At 34.5% G+C, this 18,524-nt stretch overlaps 1 protein-coding gene across 1 annotated transcript in view; it reads right to left on the minus strand.

Annotated features, from left to right (window-relative positions):
• Stk33 (serine/threonine kinase 33) overlaps positions 1-18,524 on the minus strand; it is a 92,115-nt gene that overhangs the window by 70,503 nt on the left and 3,088 nt on the right. Inside the window, exons 2-7 of the mRNA XM_074041048.1 lie at positions 18,067-18,180; positions 15,766-15,870; positions 11,876-12,014; positions 9,806-9,894; positions 7,927-8,014; positions 3,122-3,197 (exon numbers count right to left, since the gene is read on the minus strand). Coding sequence (XP_073897149.1) covers positions 3,122-3,197; positions 7,927-8,014; positions 9,806-9,894; positions 11,876-12,014; positions 15,766-15,870; positions 18,067-18,180 — 611 coding nt within the window. The remainder of the gene's footprint in view (positions 1-3,121; positions 3,198-7,926; positions 8,015-9,805; positions 9,895-11,875; positions 12,015-15,765; positions 15,871-18,066; positions 18,181-18,524) is intronic.

Below are 18,524 nucleotides of genomic sequence, written 5' to 3' on the forward strand. Positions count from 1 at the left end.
ACATTTTTGTTGATTTTCTTTAGTTATATTTTCCAAGTTCTCTAGACATCTAACTCATGAACATTTTCTAGAATAAGTCAAAAAAAATTTTTTGGCAGTTCCAGGCCTTGAATTCAGGACCTTCACCTTGAGCTACTCCACCAGCCCTATTTTTGTGATGGGTTTTTTTGAGATAGGGTCTTGAAAACTATTTGCCTGGGCTGGCTTTGAACTGCAATCCTTCTGATCTCTGCCTCCCGAGTAGCTAGGATTACAGGCATGAGCCACCAGCACCCAGCTAAAATTTGATAAATATTTTCTCGTGATGATGATGACTTTCCCAGGTAGTAAAGATACTTTCATCCTAGTGGTTTGCCGAACTAGGCTGTGCAATACAGCCATTCATTTACCATTAATTTCTTGTTAAGAGATCAGTATTTATCAAGTAATTCTGTAAATTTTTACTTTAATAATTTTTACTTCTCCAGCTCATGCTGACCTCCTCTCTTTTGTCTTACTTGTCTTGCTATAGTTTAGTTTAAAATGCAATTTTAAAAGCTACAGAAAACAAAAAAGCCAGAAAAATGTCCTTATGAACAATTACTATCTATTATAAAGAGTATAAGCCAGCAAGAGCCCAGCTCATTGAGCCCGTTATCAACCAGTGATATGCACATCCACCAATTTCTTAGCTGCCTCTGCATGCAACTATAGCTTAAGGGCTACATTTTTTAAATTCCACTTTTTTTGTCCTTTCCAATTTTATTTACGCAAAATGTATCTAATGGTTGGTCAATCAGCAGCATACGGACTTTTATGACAGCAATTTTCTTGCACATCCAGAAAAGGGAATCCAAGATGTGAAAAATGCCTCTTAAAGCCTTCCTATTATTTTCTGTTGCATTCATAGGAATCAAAGCAGCAGAAAATAGAAACCATAAGTATTTATTTATGTTAATTTCACCTTTAAAAAGTATGTTAGCATTGTCCAATTAAGTAGAAATGAATCTGGTTAACTGATAAACAAGAAAGAAGCCCTGTGAGAAGGTAATGCATTTGTGCACTTGGTGCAGGAAATTATCTATATATACTACTAGGCTCAGACAGATTAAGAAATAGGCACTGATTAGCCAAGTATGGGTCTACTGTAAAGAAAAAAGAAGATGCCATTATGATGATACACAGCCACATTCTGGAGCAGAAAGCCAAAATTATATTTTTAAGAAAGAGAAAGATCTTAAAGATCTGTAATAAACTCACTTTCTTAACACCAAATTCAAACTAAGAAAGGAGAAACACCACAATGAATAAATAATACTTGCTCATACATATTATGTTTGGCTTTTCTTTTCTATAAAGTCTTAGGAATATAAAAGATTAGTTTAAAACAGTTATATTGTAATTAAAAGCAGAGGCTCTGAATTTTTGTACTATAATCCCAATCAGCACAAAACAGTGATCAAAACTTTGTGAATACATTTATACTTTACGCTATTTAAGCAACAATGTGTGTTGACCAGCTGAGTTACAGCTACAATCACATCATCCAATTTCAATTGCCAGTGTATTCCATTTCACAGAACTGTGAAAATGTAACTACTGTGATGTCAATATTTAGAAACTATCTGGAAGAGGTAGTGCATAGTGAAATCTTCAATCTGACCATAAAACTAATGTTGCATCAACATAAAAATGTTCATATTCACCAAGAGGCAGAACAATGGTCACTAACTTTTCAGAACACCTCTTAGACAATTCACTTAATTCAATTTAACAAACATAATTGAGCACTGAATATGTGCTTCCTACTGTGCCAGATACAAGAAATGCAAAGATGAATAATTTAAGATCTTTGTCTTCTATGGAATTTGGAATTGTAGTATTGTAATACTACAATATAATCTAGTTTTAAAAATTGTTACTATTCACACATCAAAGTGAGCAATGAAATCCACCAAAGTTACATTTGTGCAAACCTTTCTGGTTAAATATTCCTATTTTATTATTTTTTTATTTCAATTTTACTGCTTTGCATGTATTTTCATGTGATGCCTTAAATCCTCTGTGGAAAACAGGAAGTCCTATATACAGTAAATGCAACTCTGAGGGGGTAAGATAGGAGTTAGGGCAATAGGTGGTTTTAATTTTTGAGATAGGCCCACCTAAGAGGGAAGCTTGTACAGAAAGAAAACATTGTGCATGTGCACATACTTATACACATACACGTCAAAGGCATACAATGAAGGGTATGAGCAGTGAAGAGTGACCTAGGGTTGCCACAGAGTAGGGTAAGTGCCCAGGAATACACACCCAGCCCAAGATTGGGAAGGCACGTCGGCATCACCTCGTGAAAGTTTGCTAAGTCACACCATGCCGGGATGCTCTGATACTTTCTTGAACCAAGGAGTAATTACCAGAGGCTTTTAATCAGGATAGAGTGGTCAGATTTGTGATTTAGAATGACAACTCTAACAGCAGTAAAAAGGATGAACTGGAGAGGGTAACCAGAGGCAGCGAGAGCAGTCAGGAAGACCCTATGATGTCCTAGAATAGGGATAAGGAGAAATGACACAGTGAAGAGAAATCAAAGAGTAAGTGAGGACACATCAAAGGAAAAATATCCAGGATTTAAGGTTGACTGAATCTTGAGAGTGGGAGGAAAGGAAGAAGGAGGATCCCTGAGGTTTTTAGTAACATTAGGAGTACTGGGAAGTCCAGAATACTCCCTAGATCCAGAACAAACCTATATCTAGCAAGTGCCCACTCCCCACATATGCCAGGAGGCAGAAATTCCCTGTTCCTGATGGCCTAGAAGTTAACTTCATGATAAAATGCAAAGAAGCTTTTGGTTTGTTGTCAGGGACCAGGAAGGTATTAAGGACAGTTTTTCACTTTTCTCAGATCATATGGTGTATTGTTGCATTTATAGATCAATGAAAAGCAAAGTTATAAATTTACACTATTAAAAAATACCTGAGGGATGAGCCTGACAACTAATAAGAAAGCTTTCAGAATGAGTTCCCAATTGGTTTTTAAATCACTTTTTAAAAAATATATTGCTTATTTTTACTTTAAAATATATGTAATTCTACTGTTAAAGACTATGCATTTGTCTACACTGTATATTTATCAGGCTACTTACAAAAGGTACATTATGACACCTATGCTCCAAATGTCACACTGCTGGCTATAGTCATGGGCATTGATGACTTCTGGTGCTGTCAAATAAGCAGAAAGAAAATAATATTATTAATACAACAAATGACTTTTAAATGCTTAAACACAAAGCATGAAAAATGTGCTGATGTGTTGTAATTTATTCTCCCATAGGGAAGAAAAGAACCAGCAGCAGATGTGAAATGAATAATGCACAGGCCTTACCAACTGATGTAACTGCATCCTTACTTCTGTCATTTAACTTCTAGTGGAATGATGGTAAAAACTACATGACTAAATGTACTGCTCTTTAGTCCTGTACTCTTTAGACTCTTTAGTCTTTTAGTTTTACTCTTTCGTATAAACTGTGTTAAGAAATAATTTTCCAAAGATTATGTAGTCAAAGTAGAAGACAATATCTCAACCCTTTCCCCAAAACAGAATACATGACCTAAGTAGACATTATTTAAAGCAAGCCAGTATGTAGAAAACTGAATTCACAGCAAAACTAAGATAGTCATAAATCACTGTAGTAAAAGAATAATAATAATAAAATCAGAGCATTTTTATGACAGACTATAGATTATTTTCTACATTTTCTATGATAAAAAATCAAGACAGAGAGAGAGTTACAAGGCTGGAACAAAAAGCCAATTTAGTCAAAGATTAGGACTAGGTTCCAGGTATTTGTGACTCTCCAACTCTGTGCTCCTTGTTTTACAAAGGTGTTCACAATAGATCCCTTTAAACAACCTTCTCAAAGAAGCACATTCTTTTAACCTTAAGGTAGCACAGTTTTTAAAGATTAGATTTTTCTTTTTGCAATAGCTGAGTTTTTAAAAAGTCACATACGGTATTTCAGGGACATGTCTATTTTACTGTTACAGATAAGGACCAGACATGTTTCTTTAAAGGGAAAAGAAAACAGTTATGAACACAAAAATAATATATATATATATATATGTTTCAATAGAACTTTAAAATTTACGAAGTGTTTTTGCATAAATTTGTAATTCGTATAAACTGTGTTAAGAATACTGTGAGATGGCTATGTTGCCTTTTGATTCCCTTTGTAAAGAAGAAACTATGGTTGAGCTACATTAAGCAACTTGCCTAAAGTCACCCAGCTACAGACAAGTATATGTTTATTTTAGAAAAGTTTCTATCTCTCCAACTTAAACACACATACACTTTTTATAATAACTACCAAAAACACATGAAAGTTCATTTTATCTTTTTTCCTCTGTCTACAGTTAAAGGAATGAAAAGATAACAAAAGAAATCAAAAGATAAAAGAACAAGAAAAGGCTAAATTACCAATAATTTAACAAATAGTAATTTGTCACTAAACAATTGATAATTTACTAATTAATCTATTCCTTTAAGAAACTGTTGTACTTGTATGCTTTAACTCTGCTTAAAATATTTAAATATTGAGTCGTTAAAGTGCAAGCTGTTCTATGGTGCGTGTCTACCACAAGGGCAAATTTTGTGATTAGATTCAATGAAGGCTTGCCATATTGATGCATCACACAGCAGGGGCTAGGAATTCCTGGTCTTTACTTTTTCAGAGTCTTCCTAATTATCAGGGGCATTTCTACTTGCACTGTCATCCCAGCCCTCAGGGAGGCAGAAGCCAGAATAACTGTGCCAAGGAGCCATTTAGAAAGTCAGCAAAGCTCCACAAACCATCTGTCTTCTCTCTTGTTCTCTCACTTGTTATCAGTGTAGACAGCTAATAAGCAGGCATAAAACTCAGGGTGCTTGGATATATTTTCCCCCTGTAACTACAGACCAGATGTCTTTTGCCAACAGGAGGATATGAACAGAATCTAAAGTAGCCTTTTCTCAAATAAGATAAAACAATTTAAAACTTTATGCATCAAGTAGGCAAAAAAAAAAAAGCAATGAACAAGGTATACTCTTCAGCAATAAAAACGAATAAACTACTAATATAACAACATGCATAACGTCTCACAATCATTATGTGGAACAGAAAAAAGAAGATAAACACAAAAGAGTATATTATACAATTCAATTTCTATAAACTTCTAGACAAGCAAAACTGAGTTGTGGTGATAGAAATCATTAGTAGGTACTGGGAGCAGGTCAGGGGATTGACTGAAAGGTGATAGAGCTGTTCTATGTCTTTACTGGGGTGGTGATTACACAAGTGTATAAATTTGTCAAAAGTCATTGAACTTGACCTTTACATTTAAAATGTGTGCCCCTTTTATTGTATGTAAATTATATTTCTATAAAGCAGAATTTTTAAAAACCTATTTAAGGTACAAAAAGAACTTGACAAAATCCTATCTTTGTGGATGACTTTAATAGCTTTCTCAGGAATCAACAAATGCAGCAAAGAAATTAACAATACGGAAATTTGAATCACAAAGATACATCTGATTTAATAAACACTCATGCAGAGAAAACCAGGTATACATTCTTTTTAAATATCTAAAGCAGCATTTCAGAAACTGATCATGTGTTCAATTACAAAGAAAATTTCTACAAGTGGAAAACCTTTAAGATACAATCTGTTACTACAATGAAGAAAACTAGGCAATACGAAAATTAGCACATACTTATTATATAAGCATCAAATACATTCCAATCACCTGAAAAAATGGAAACATATTTCTAAATAATTTTAGATGAAAAAAGAAGACTAAGATAAAGTTGTAAAGATTGATAGATCACAATTAGGACACTGCATAGCAAAACAGTCAAAGAAGCACTCGTAGGAAGATATCCAGCCTTAGATTCATTTATTAGAAAAAACAAAGACTGAAAACAAGTGGCATGGAGCTGAGGAAGTTAAAATATAAACCAAAAAAAGAAGAAAGAAAGAATCCAGGAAGATAAAAGCAGAAATTCATGAAAAAGCAAACCAAATAGCATTAGATATAAGCTGGTTCTTAAACACCCAATAAACTGTCATAATGACTAATAAATTTGATTAGTATTATTATAAAATTCATATATTATCATAAGAGTTAAAATTTAGTCTAATCAGGCACTGTGTTAAGCACTTAATATATATTTTTCTCATTTACTTCTCATGTCAACCTGATAAGAAAGATATTATCATCATAATTGTTTCCTATCCTCATCCCTGTTTCATTTTTTTGTCCTCAACATTTCTCTTTAACACACTAGATTTTTTTTATCTTGTTTAATGTTTGTACCATGAGAATGTTAATCTCCATGGAGGCAAAATATTGTTTTTGTTCACTGTTGTATTCCCAGTACCTAGAAAAATGTCTAGCATAAAGTATGTCCTCAAAAACCATAATTCCTATTATGCAGAAATAGAAACTGTGACAAAAGCAGATAGTAAGCATTGAGCCGAAATCTTGAGTTAGCCAGTTGATTTCATATACTTAATACAACATCATATTGCCTTCTTCAGAAATATTAGGAATTTATAGGGGATTATAAAGATTCACAGTGAATACAGTGTGTGTATTCATGCCAATAAGACTTAAAATCTCAATGAAGTGAACAATTTTCTGCAAAACCATAAGTTATTCAAGATGTAGATAAATTATTCAAGATGTAGACAACTGGAATAACCTAGTATAAATTTAAAATATGATAGAAGCATATTCTCCAAAAGATAACAAGATAAAAATTTTTATGGAGAAATTTCAAACAATTAATAGATAACTTCTATCATTTAAAATAATCATGAGACTTGGTAAATTAAACATTTGTTTATTATCATAATCCTAACATCAAAAAGTCAAGGGCAGCACAAAAGAAAGAAAGCTATTGTTTAAGCTAGTCAATAAAAGTGATGGCAGATTGAATAGAGCAGTATATTAAACCAGCTGGGGGTTTAATCTAAAAGTGCAAAGACGGCTCAATATTTTTAGACTATTAATATATTTAAAGAGAAAAGTATGATCATCTCAATAGATACAATAGACATTTCAAAAGAGAAAATATTATGAATTATTAAAATCTCAACATCAACAATCATTAGGAAATACAAATTAAAAACCACAATAAGATACTACTTTACACACACTACAATGGCTGTTTTAAAAAGAGTTAATATCAAGATTCAGCAAGGATGTGAAGAAAATAGAAACTTTACTTGGCAAGGATGTGAAAACACTGGAAGGAAAGAAGAAAAGGAAGGAAGGAAGAAAGGAAGGAAGGAAGGAAGGGAGGGAGGGAGGGCAAATCTAGATTAGTGATTAGTGGCTGCTTAGGGCTGGCATAGCAATGAGATTGAGTGCAAATGGGCATGAGAGAAGTTTGGAGGGTAGAATTATTTTAAAGCTAGATTGTGGTAATGGTTACATAACACTGTAAATAAATGAAAAATCACTGAATTGGATTTTAAGATACCTAAATTAAACTTTAATGAAGCTGTTAAAAATCATATTTAGAAGAATGGTAATGTTTTACTTTACCAAAATATAATCAACAGTCCTTATGAAAAAGTGTTTGATGGCAATGAAATTGAGTAAAAATGCAAAGAAGAAGCAAAACACACGTGATTTTAGCATGATTTAGCAAAAGTTTGAGGTATGAAATACCACAGAGATATAAACAACTTTAAGAAGACCCCAGAGAAACAAGAAAAAGTATAAAAATCTTTAAAATTAGAAACTATGAGGAAAATGTTAGAATAACTGACTTAAGAAAAGAAAAAGTAGCTTGATAACAGACCATTATTAAGTCAAGATGGCAAAATCCATTTGCTCAAATTGTAATCCATATGAGTTGTTCTACTTTTTTACATAGAAAAAAATCATTTTATGATTACTAACTTACCCATATAGATAGGGGTCCCACACGTGGACTGCATCATGGCCTCACTCCTGGAACCATGCTTCTTTACTGCTAAGCCAAAATCAGTCACCTAGGAGTAGAAAAGCAGGCACAGTTACCCATTTCCTGACCCAGAGTCCACTCATCCTGAAGACAGGACCTTGACCACACTGTAATTGTAGTTACTTGGGTGTTCTTGGGGGCAGGGACTTTCCTTGTATTGTCAATAAGTTCTTTGATTTTTCCCTCCCCAGCCACCTCTCTGAGTGCAGAAAAAGCCTTGGTAGAGAAATTTGGTTTCTTGACTATTGAACTGACACCCAAGGCGTTGATTGTTCAGGCCTTCTATTTAAATTGACTTGTTCAAAATAAATTGTGTCTTAAAGAAGGCATTCAACTTTTTTCAGATAAAGCTTTTTTTCATTGCAAAAATACATTCTTGCCTTAGTATATTTGTTATTTATTTTTCTGATATTCAAGTTAAGGTCTAGTAAAAGCACTGTTATAAATGCAAATAATTATCCTTGTCAGCACTCACTGAAATGCCACCTTTTTATAATTGTTTATAATTGGTAAATACTATCTTTTATTTATTATTTTCTTTGTGATTCTACAGTATATTAATTAAAATTATTATACTATTAAAAACTACAAGAAAATTAGCAAGGAAAACAGCCTGCACTAACACCACAATACAACTACAAATACACTAGAGGCCTCATGCTGTAAACACAGTCTTCCCACTCTGGTCTAAATCTTGATTATTAAACATTTGGCTATTAAATATTCAGTGTGCACCCTTGATCTTATCTCTCAAGGTGGAACACTTTTGGGCCAAAAGTAGAAAAACAGGTACAGTTGTTAATCATACAACCAAATGTAGGCTTTCGGAACATACTGAATATGAAGTTGTCAGTAGCTTATAACTAATGTGTGACATCACTACTTTTGTAAATAGATGAATCAATTTCTCCAGAAGTTTTTATGAATATCCCACTTGGAGCATGGTACATATCTTTCTCTACAGAAAATCCATATAGATATCAAATACACAAAAGATTTCACACTCCAATTTAGTTGTTTGGAAAGCACTGATTCTCTCATTCACTAAGTATTAACTGAGCACATTCTATGTCTGAGGCACTACTCCCAGCTCCAACAGTGAATAAGACATACACAATTCCTGCCCTCATGGAATATACAGGCGAACTATTCAACATTTCCCTGCATAAACCAACAATGCCCTTGGACCTATTTATATCACACAGGGACTTAGCTTCTAACAGCAACTTATCCAGACACCATTTTATTCCAAAATTAACACATTCACATGCTTTGAAAGCAGCCACTATTAAAATGCTAAGTAATAAATAATGTATCCTATCATTTATTTGACATTAGGAACACTTAATTTGAATAAAATCTTCAAGAATAAACACTTGGCACATTAATTGTGCTTAAGACATAAATATTAATACCTAGGAAAATTTTCAATGAGAAATACAGACTGTAGCACTAATTTAGTATCAAAAGCACAGCCAAGGTGTATTTTTCTCTAAATCTGTAACACATTTACATCAAATTACCAGGCATAATTTTGAAATTAATTAGAATTCAGAGCATCTGTTTACTTGCTATTAACTAATGATTTAGAACTATCCAAATGAATATGTACTTAAAAAACACATTCAGTAGCACCACTTAACTTGTAAAATTATTCTTGTCAGTTTCAACCTCTATTGTGAAAATTTTATTTTTTAACAAAAGCCACTTATATTCAGGCTGCTCAAAGCTATCAAAATATATCTAAAAAGATGTACTTTGCCGTTTTACTATCAAACTGTTTACAGATAAGCATTTACCACCATTTCTAGTATCTTACCTTAATGTTTAAGTTCAATTCATTGTTAGCATTAACGAAGCTGCTTTTAACCATTATGTTTTCCAATTTTAGATCTCTATGTACTATATCTACCAAGAAAATAAACAACAAGTCAAATGAAATAACGAGGGGATACAAATAGACAAATATATTTAACAGGTTAATATCCACTGCTGAAAAATGTGGGGGAGGGCCAAGCGTAATTCTTCCCTGTTCTGTTCTTATTAACAGGTACTCTTCCCCACATTTCGAACCTTAATTCATTTTCTTTGCATTTCTCATCTCCACCTATTCACCTGTTGCCCCTTCTGGCTGTTCTTTATAAGTGACCTGGTGAGTGTGGAGGAGAATCCTGTCCAAGGTCAGGCCTTCCCAGAGGGAGAAAAACAGTCTTAGTCTCAAGCCCAGCAAGGTTTCCCACATCTTCAGGTCTTTCTAATAGGTGATTACCTCTTTAGCTGTATGCATGTGTTGCTGTCAACATAAACATTTTAACGCGTTGTAACTTGGCTACATGTGAACAAACTGTATTTATTTCAGTATATATTTTCTACACTATCATTATACATTCTCCTACTCTTTGTACGTTAAAATAAAAAAGGTTGGAACACAAAATCTCCAGTTGAATACATTAGACCTCCAGTAGGATTTTTATGTACATGCAAATAATCATTTGTCAAATATTTCCTTTGCAAAGAACTGATTCAGCTCCTGTCCATAGAAATCACTTCTCTGGATTTAAAAAGTTAAGTGTATAATTGCTGGAAAAAATGTAGTTGAATAAGCTCTGAACTGACAATTATACCTAATCATTTACAGTTACTTTGCATAATCCCCAGACTTTAGGGAAGTTTTATTGTTTCCAATGCTCTGCTTGCCTATTACATAAATACCACACCATTCCAATTACTGTATCTTTATAATGCATTTTGGTCCTTGGCAGGGAAAGTCTCTCTGCTCCTCCATTGTTGCTCTTTTTCATTGTTGTCTTTAGAGTAATTTTATGAGTGCCATGAAAAATACTGTTAAGATTTTATTTAGAATTATACTGAATTTATAGCTTCATATGACAGAATTTACATGAGCATAATATTAAGCCCTAGCAGAAATTGTTGTCCTCTACCTGGAAAGCCCTCCCCTTTTTGTCTGAGTTTGAATTCCTCAGATCAGATATTATTTCCCCTGAATTCTTTCCTGATCTTTCATGTCAAATGAGACACATTCCTGTGTGTCCTGCACTTTATTTGGTTCTCCCTTACAGAAATCAAACTGAATTACAAGTTATTTTCCATACTCAATCTCCCACTAACCTACATTCCTTGAGGGCTGGGGGTCTTATTTTTTAGTCTTTGTAACCCTGGGACCAATCAAAATGCGGTAGATTCTCAGAAAAAGAGGATGCGGCAAGGCAGCAGCAGCAACACTGAAGGACAGTAAAGACATTAGAATACTTTCTAAACTGTACTTTTTAAAACACTCTGTGTGACAGCACACCATGATGACACTGTAGATAAATGTCATTATTCATAGAATGCACACCAACAGCAAATCCTCATGTAGACTGTGGGCTGTGGGTGATGGTGATATATCAGGGTACGCTCATCAGTTGTAACAAATGTACACTCCAGTGCGGAATTTTGATGGTGTAGAAGCTGTGCATATGTGGAGCATGGAGCACAAGGGAAATCTCTCAACTTTCCTCAATTTGCTGGGAACCTAAACTGCTCTAAAAGTAAAGCCAAACATTCAAAAACAAAAAAGCCTAGAATATATGAATGTTTAATATTACTTCTATGCAAGTATTTAGGAAATTTCACCTTTATCATTGATTTGACTATTCATATTTGACCATATTAGATACTTTTTTAAATTGTTGAATTTAAAACATTTATAACTGCTTTCTTCTGCCTTGTTTCTAATTAAAATATATCTATAAGTAAATTTAAAAGAAAAATATAAATCTTCTATATCACCAAGCTCTGTTTATGTGACTATGAATCCTGAATACAATTGCCCTTAAAAAATGAGATCTGCTTTTATAGAGCCAATGAGTCGATGGCCCTCTCTTACCCTTGTTGTGAAGGTATGCTATAGCTGATGCGAGACTTTGGATGATCCACCTTGTCTCATTCTCTGAGAAATGCCCTTTCCTATCCAGAATTTCTTTGAGTTCTCCATCTTCACAAAGCTCCATCACAAGGTACATTTTCTGACGTTATATATTTAAAAGAAAGAAGCAAATCTTAAACAGACAAAAATGTCATTTTTTTTTCAAAAACAGAGAACAGGAAGGCAAAACAAGACCTCTCTGGGGGATTGGTACCAGTGGGAGGGGGAAGAATATAAGGAAAGGGTGTAAGAGAGTGAATATGGTGAAAATATTATGTACACGTGAATATAAATGAAACTGCTCCAGGAATGAGGGGAGGGGGGATAAAAGGGAATGATGGAGGGGATTAATTCAACTATGATACATTGAAGCACTTTTGTAAATGTAACACTGTATCCCAGTACAATAACAATTTTAAATTTTTCAAAAACTAAAATAAAAGAAAGAGTAAGTTACATAGCTGGGTATCTTCAAAACATAATACATTGCGTATATGGTCACAATCTTAATCATCAGTTTCTTCATTCATCATTATTATATACAAGATACTGTACCGGATACTAGAGGAGCAAAGAAGCATGAGACATAGTCTTTACCCTTAAGAAACTCACAGTGCAGTTACTATATCATGTGATATGTGCTAGTGGCCCAAAATGCCACGAGGTTACAGAGGAGGGTCAGCCTTTGCCTAAAGAAAGTAAGTGAGGAGAGAATTAAAGCTAGGTCTGGATGTCTTCAATGGGATTTATAGGTAGAGAACATGGGGAATAAACAGGCAGAGCACATGGCATGTGCAAAGACTCTAAAACGTGAGACAGCACTGGCTATGAAAAGAAAAACAAATATCCCGATGTTACCAGCACTGGCAATTTGGTAGGGGTGGGTATTAGTGGAGTGGGAGATGCAACTAGAAAGAACATGTTGGTGTCAGTTTGTAAAGAGTCTTGTATGTCATGCTAAAGAATATGGACCCCACCTCCATATGCAATAAGTCTCTGAGGACTTTCGAGTTAGCGTCTTGGGAGGGAAGTTGTGATATAGTATCAATTTTGCATTCTAAATGAACACTCTAACAATAATGCACAGCAGGAATCAGCAAAATTTTTCTATTAAGGCCAAACCCAAGAGTAAATATCAAGGGTTGCGCAGACCACTACTCAGCTCTGCTGCTGAAGCACAAAAGCAGTTACAAACAATATGACACCATATTTATGCACTTGGAGATTTGAATTTCATTTAGTTTTCACATGTCATGAAATATTACTCTTTTATATTTTTCCAGTAATTTGAAACTGTAGAAAACTTCGCTTGTGGGCCATACAAAAACAGGCAGCAGGCCAAATTTATCTTACAGGCTCTCATGTGCTGACCTCATGTGTTTATAGGGGATCAATGTGAGGCATAGAATGGAGACAAGAAGAGAGAGAAGAAAAAGATGTGAAAAATACCTAGAAGGAAGTAACAGTGGGGCTTAGTGATAATTGGGTGTGGGTGGTGAGGAGGCATGGATAAATGCCTCTTCCATATTTTCTGTCTCTTTTGATACATAGTAAGATTTCTTTAGATATTCCAACAGTAAAGTCATCTATTGAATGAAAAATTCAGTCAACTAAAATGCAAGTCTTTTTCATATATATTGCTATCAGACCCAGCTTACCCTCTATGTCTCCATTCTAACCTATGCTGCTAGACTTTTGTTGTTCTTAAGATTTGGGGGTCTGATTCAGTTCATATAATCACTGCTAATGCAGCTTCTGTGTTCAAACAGTAAGCATTAAAGCAGGAAGAGGAGGCTAACATCCTTTCTTCATATAGCCACAATTCTGATTCACTGAACTTCAGGCTGTTCTAGAATTTCAAAAGTATCTGCAATGTCTCACACATTTATGCTTTTGAACTGGGCCATACTTTTTTCATTGACAGCACTGCATGCAAGATCACTAGTACATGAAATGGTAAGGAACTATTTGGAAGGGAAAGTTGCATTAGCAGTGCTTGTAATGTAAATTGATGTCAACTTTAAATATATAAGTTAATCTGAGTGACACCAATGGAACTCACAAAACAATTAGAAACAATAATTATGATTATTAGAAACTATTGTGTAGAGTTGGAGAGCATTTAGACTCACAAGAATCCACGGCATACTCAGACTGGCTGACCAATAGTAAATACAACCAATTAGTCAGCAGTTTCCTTAACATGGCTTCAATGGAAAGTCAAGGGATTTGTGTGTTGTAGTGCAATGGGGCCAATCTAACCCCACATGAATCAAGTACAAGCAATACACAAAAGGACAGTCACAGATGACAGTTTCCTCAGCCTTTGAACTCTTCCAAATTTAAGCTCCACTTGTGCCCAGGATGGAGGAATAGAGACCAGATTTACCTTTGTGCCTGAAATAGCTTAAGAACTGGACAAAATAAAAAACAACTTCCAGAAATTATACAAAAGAAAATGAGGAGAGAAAAAATATTGAAAAAAGCAAATAGAGAACCAGCATACGATGAACAATATAAAACAATCTAACATAAGTACTTAGAGTCTCCAAAGTGGGGCAAGGAGAGGCAGAAAAAATATTTCAGGAAATAATGTCAAAATTTTCCTAAATTTGACAAAACCATAAAATCATAAACTCTTAGAACCAAGAAGTTCCATGAATCCCAAGCACAAGAAACATGATACCACCAATATACATTGGTAACATATATTTTCATTGCTTACAACTGATGATAAAGAATAAAATGATTCAAAGAGTATTTGGTAATAAAAGAAATCACAACTTGGGGTGGGGATGTAGCTCAGTGATAGACTATGTGCTTAGTGTATGCAAGGACCTATACTTGACCTCCATCACCAGCAAAAAACCAAAACCCACCAAAAGCAAAATTAAAAATCACAACTAATACTGAAAATGGTATAGAAGACTTGATATCATTGCCATGTACTACTTCCATTAAGGACAACTATAGCCTTGAATTGCTATCAAGGGTTCTTAATGAATGAAGCATAATACTTAAAACCCAAATTGACTAGATTAGAGACTGGCAAAGAAAATGAAGAACAACAGCTAACACTTAATGATACTGATGCTTTATATTCATTGCTCCATTTAATCCATAGTTATTCAATAACCAAATGAAACCAATATGATTAAACCCACTTTACAGATGACAAAAATTAGGTATAGAGAAGCTGAGTAACTTGTCCATGTTCTCATGGGTAATGAATGGCGGAACCAGAAGTCAAATGCACAGGCAATCCCATCTCAGGGTCCACATGCCTAACCACATTATATTGCTTCCAAACAGAGAAACACCCAAGTTCACAAGCTCTAAACAATCTAGAGACAGAATGGAAAACAATCAAGGCTTTTGAACAACTGTAAATGAAAATTACAGGCATGTAAAATTACAGAAGACTGATAACATCTAGGAAAGAAAGAAGAGAGAACACACCGGAAAGACGAAGATGGTGAAATGTTTTCTACATATTGCTACAAATACACCATGCCAATTTGGTTATGAAGTTAATCTTATAAAATTATTACAACATTCCAAGAGACTAAAAACCAACACAAAAGAATATCATCTCTACCTGGTTGTCTATGACGTTCCTCTAATTTTAAACATTCGTTTCCAATATGCCACCCAGAAGACATTACTAAAGGCATGAATCTAATCATCAGACACCTAATTATACAATCAATAATGAAAGTCCTCCAGAACGTGCTCATCAATCTCCAGTGACAGACTCATGCCAAGGACATGAGCAACTGTGCCCCAAAGGGATTACTTCAGAATGGGATGATATTCATTTTGTAATAATAACCACTTTCAAAATGCTTTACCTTAGGCGTCTCAAATATTTGCTCGAGATGTATGATGTGTTCATGTTTTACACTTTTCAGGATGCTCACCTCTCGTTCAAGCAACTTCACAGCAGAGCTTCCAGCCTTAATTGATGAAGAAACACAGATTTCAAGTATGAATGTCACGCCTACTTTCTACAATATAAAAGTTGGTTATTTTATCTTTTTCCTACATTTCTTGATAAGATTCTTTTTCAAATGATATCATGCAGTTTATCCCATAATCAGGTGAAATTATTCACCTTCTTTGTCCAATTTCAAGTTATATTTAATTTGTCTTCAAACTGCATCTACCTCTTGGACTGTTTCTGTGAGTTAGTTATCAAATGATCTCTATCCTCTCACAAAGTCATTCCAGCTTTTAATATGCTTTTTGGTATTTCTTTCAAATTCTAGCTGATCCTTTTATGTTGCTATAATGAAAACAGAATCTTCCAGGGACATAAATTGAAGATGGTTTTAGAACAATTTTTTCTTTAGTTTTGTTGCGTTTTGATTTAACTTACATATATAAATTAAGTGCATATTAACTATATATAAACAGATATCAAAAGAAACAATAGGCAATGGGATTCTACACTCAATCCTGCACTATATTACTTTCCTTGTTAACTGAGAGAGAAAGAGAGAGACAGAGAGGGAGAGAAAGAGACCTTGCCTTCAGACTAACCCAACCTCAACTTTATCTCCTAATATCTAACCTTACCATGTCTGGCAGCAAAAGGTAAAGATGGGAATACTCCAGGAGTCCAAGGACTTCAATCAGGGTGCAAGTAACTGATTGTCTACATGTTACCCAAGAAATTCTAGTGGGGCTATCTTCACTCTCACAACTCTCTTCACTGACCATCAACCATGCTAATACAGAAATTGCCATTATTTGACAGCAAGTATTGTTTTCTTTTATGGATCTTACTTCCATTTAAGAACAGTCTTGAAAGGGATAATGCAGGACCTATTTATCCCTCCACCCATCACCTACCCCAGTTTTGGGATACAATGTAAATAGTTCTTAAAGGGACTGATCATTAAGAAAATATTATCTAGTTAAAATTTTATATAGAGTCTGTTCTGCTTTCAATTCTCTTTGCCCTTCGACTTCCCCATCTAAGGATGAGTAGGATACTGACTACCCTGCTATGCCCACCCATGTACGATGAAAGCACATTTTAAGTTCAACCTAGAGGGTCAAGGAAACAGTGACCATGGGGAATAAATTCTTGTGTTGTTACCACAACTTCTCCTAATATCCATTTCAATTCTGCTCCTATCTCCTTCCCCAAATGGCCTGACCTGTTTATAATACAATAATATATTATCCAATTCATATATTGACTATATAATTTTATTTTATTGATGTTGAGTATCCTTCACCATCAATGTTGTGAGAGATTAATTCCTAAAGTTGCAAATAAGTATCCTGTCTATACAACCTAACAGCTGAACCCTTAATCCTACCTGACACCCAAGAGCAAAGGAAATAACATCCCAGATAGAACTGTGGAATGCTACCTAGAGTTCTAAAGAATTATAAAGATTTGAAATCTGGGCCTGGTGGTACATGGCTATAATCCCAGCACTCTGAGGTAGAGACGGGAGGATTGCAAATTCAAGGACAACTTTAGCTACATAGCAAGACCTTGCCTCAAAAGAATTTTAAAAGAATTATAAAGATTTCTAGAAAGGCTTTAACTGCTTTATTAAGGTCGATATGTTACCTTATTAAACTTTAAGGAGAAATTTGCTAGTTTTTAAGAAGAATACCTAAAGCCAACTACTTAATTTTATAAATATATTATTTATCATCATAAAGCCAATAGGAAAACTTTATAATGTCATCATTTTGTCTTTTCCCAGACACAGGAATTTTTACATGTTGATAAAATGATTAGATAGACAAAGAGCTAAATAACAGTAAGGAAACAGAGAATCACATGAAAGGAGAAGACAGAAGAAATGTCTTATCAGAACAGCACAGGTGAATGTATCAGGACTTACTTCTCCTCCTACACATGCTGAGCACTAGCCCTTACTTTTGTCCTCTCTGGTTATATTGGTTATGGCAATCCTTTCATTTGCTTTTTCCAGACAGCATTTGGTTTACTTGAGCTCAAGAACTAGTCCCTTCCTAGGAGACTAGAGAACTACCCACATTTCTGGAGCAGCTCTGCCCAGGCTCTGCACAGTCAGATATAACTCGTGTTGGTGTGCAAAGCTATGCTGCCCACACCTGCCCTGCAGAAGCACTGTGCCCTTGGGTGCTGCTGCTTATTGCCTTACCTTTTCTTTATTCACTTTTTTAATTGCCCACTTGGTTTCTGTTTCCTTGTTTGTAGCTTCAATGACCATTCCAAAGCTCCCTTGTCCCAATATCCGTCCAAAGGTGTAGAATTCCTGGAAGCAAAATGATAGTTCTCTCTCTCTCTCTCTCTCTCTCTCTTTCTCTCTCTCTCTCTGTCTCTCTCTTTCTCTCTCTCTCTCTCATTCATCAGTTATTAAAAATGAATACATAATACTGACAGATATCCACCCAAGGGAAGAGATATTCTTCTCCAGGGTAAATTCAAGTAGGAGACTCTACATATTTGCTTCAACATTAATAAATGCATCTTAATTAACCCAAATTAAGTTTTGGTGAATTTTATTAAATGCTCCCTGTATAAAAATGAATCATTTTCAAACTACACATTATGAAATATTATAATATAAATATGAATCATAATACAAAGGAAATCTCT

The sequence above is a fragment of the Castor canadensis genome, chromosome 1 (genome assembly GCF_047511655.1).
Source record: "Castor canadensis chromosome 1, mCasCan1.hap1v2, whole genome shotgun sequence".
Taxonomy (NCBI): domain Eukaryota; kingdom Metazoa; phylum Chordata; class Mammalia; order Rodentia; family Castoridae; genus Castor; species Castor canadensis.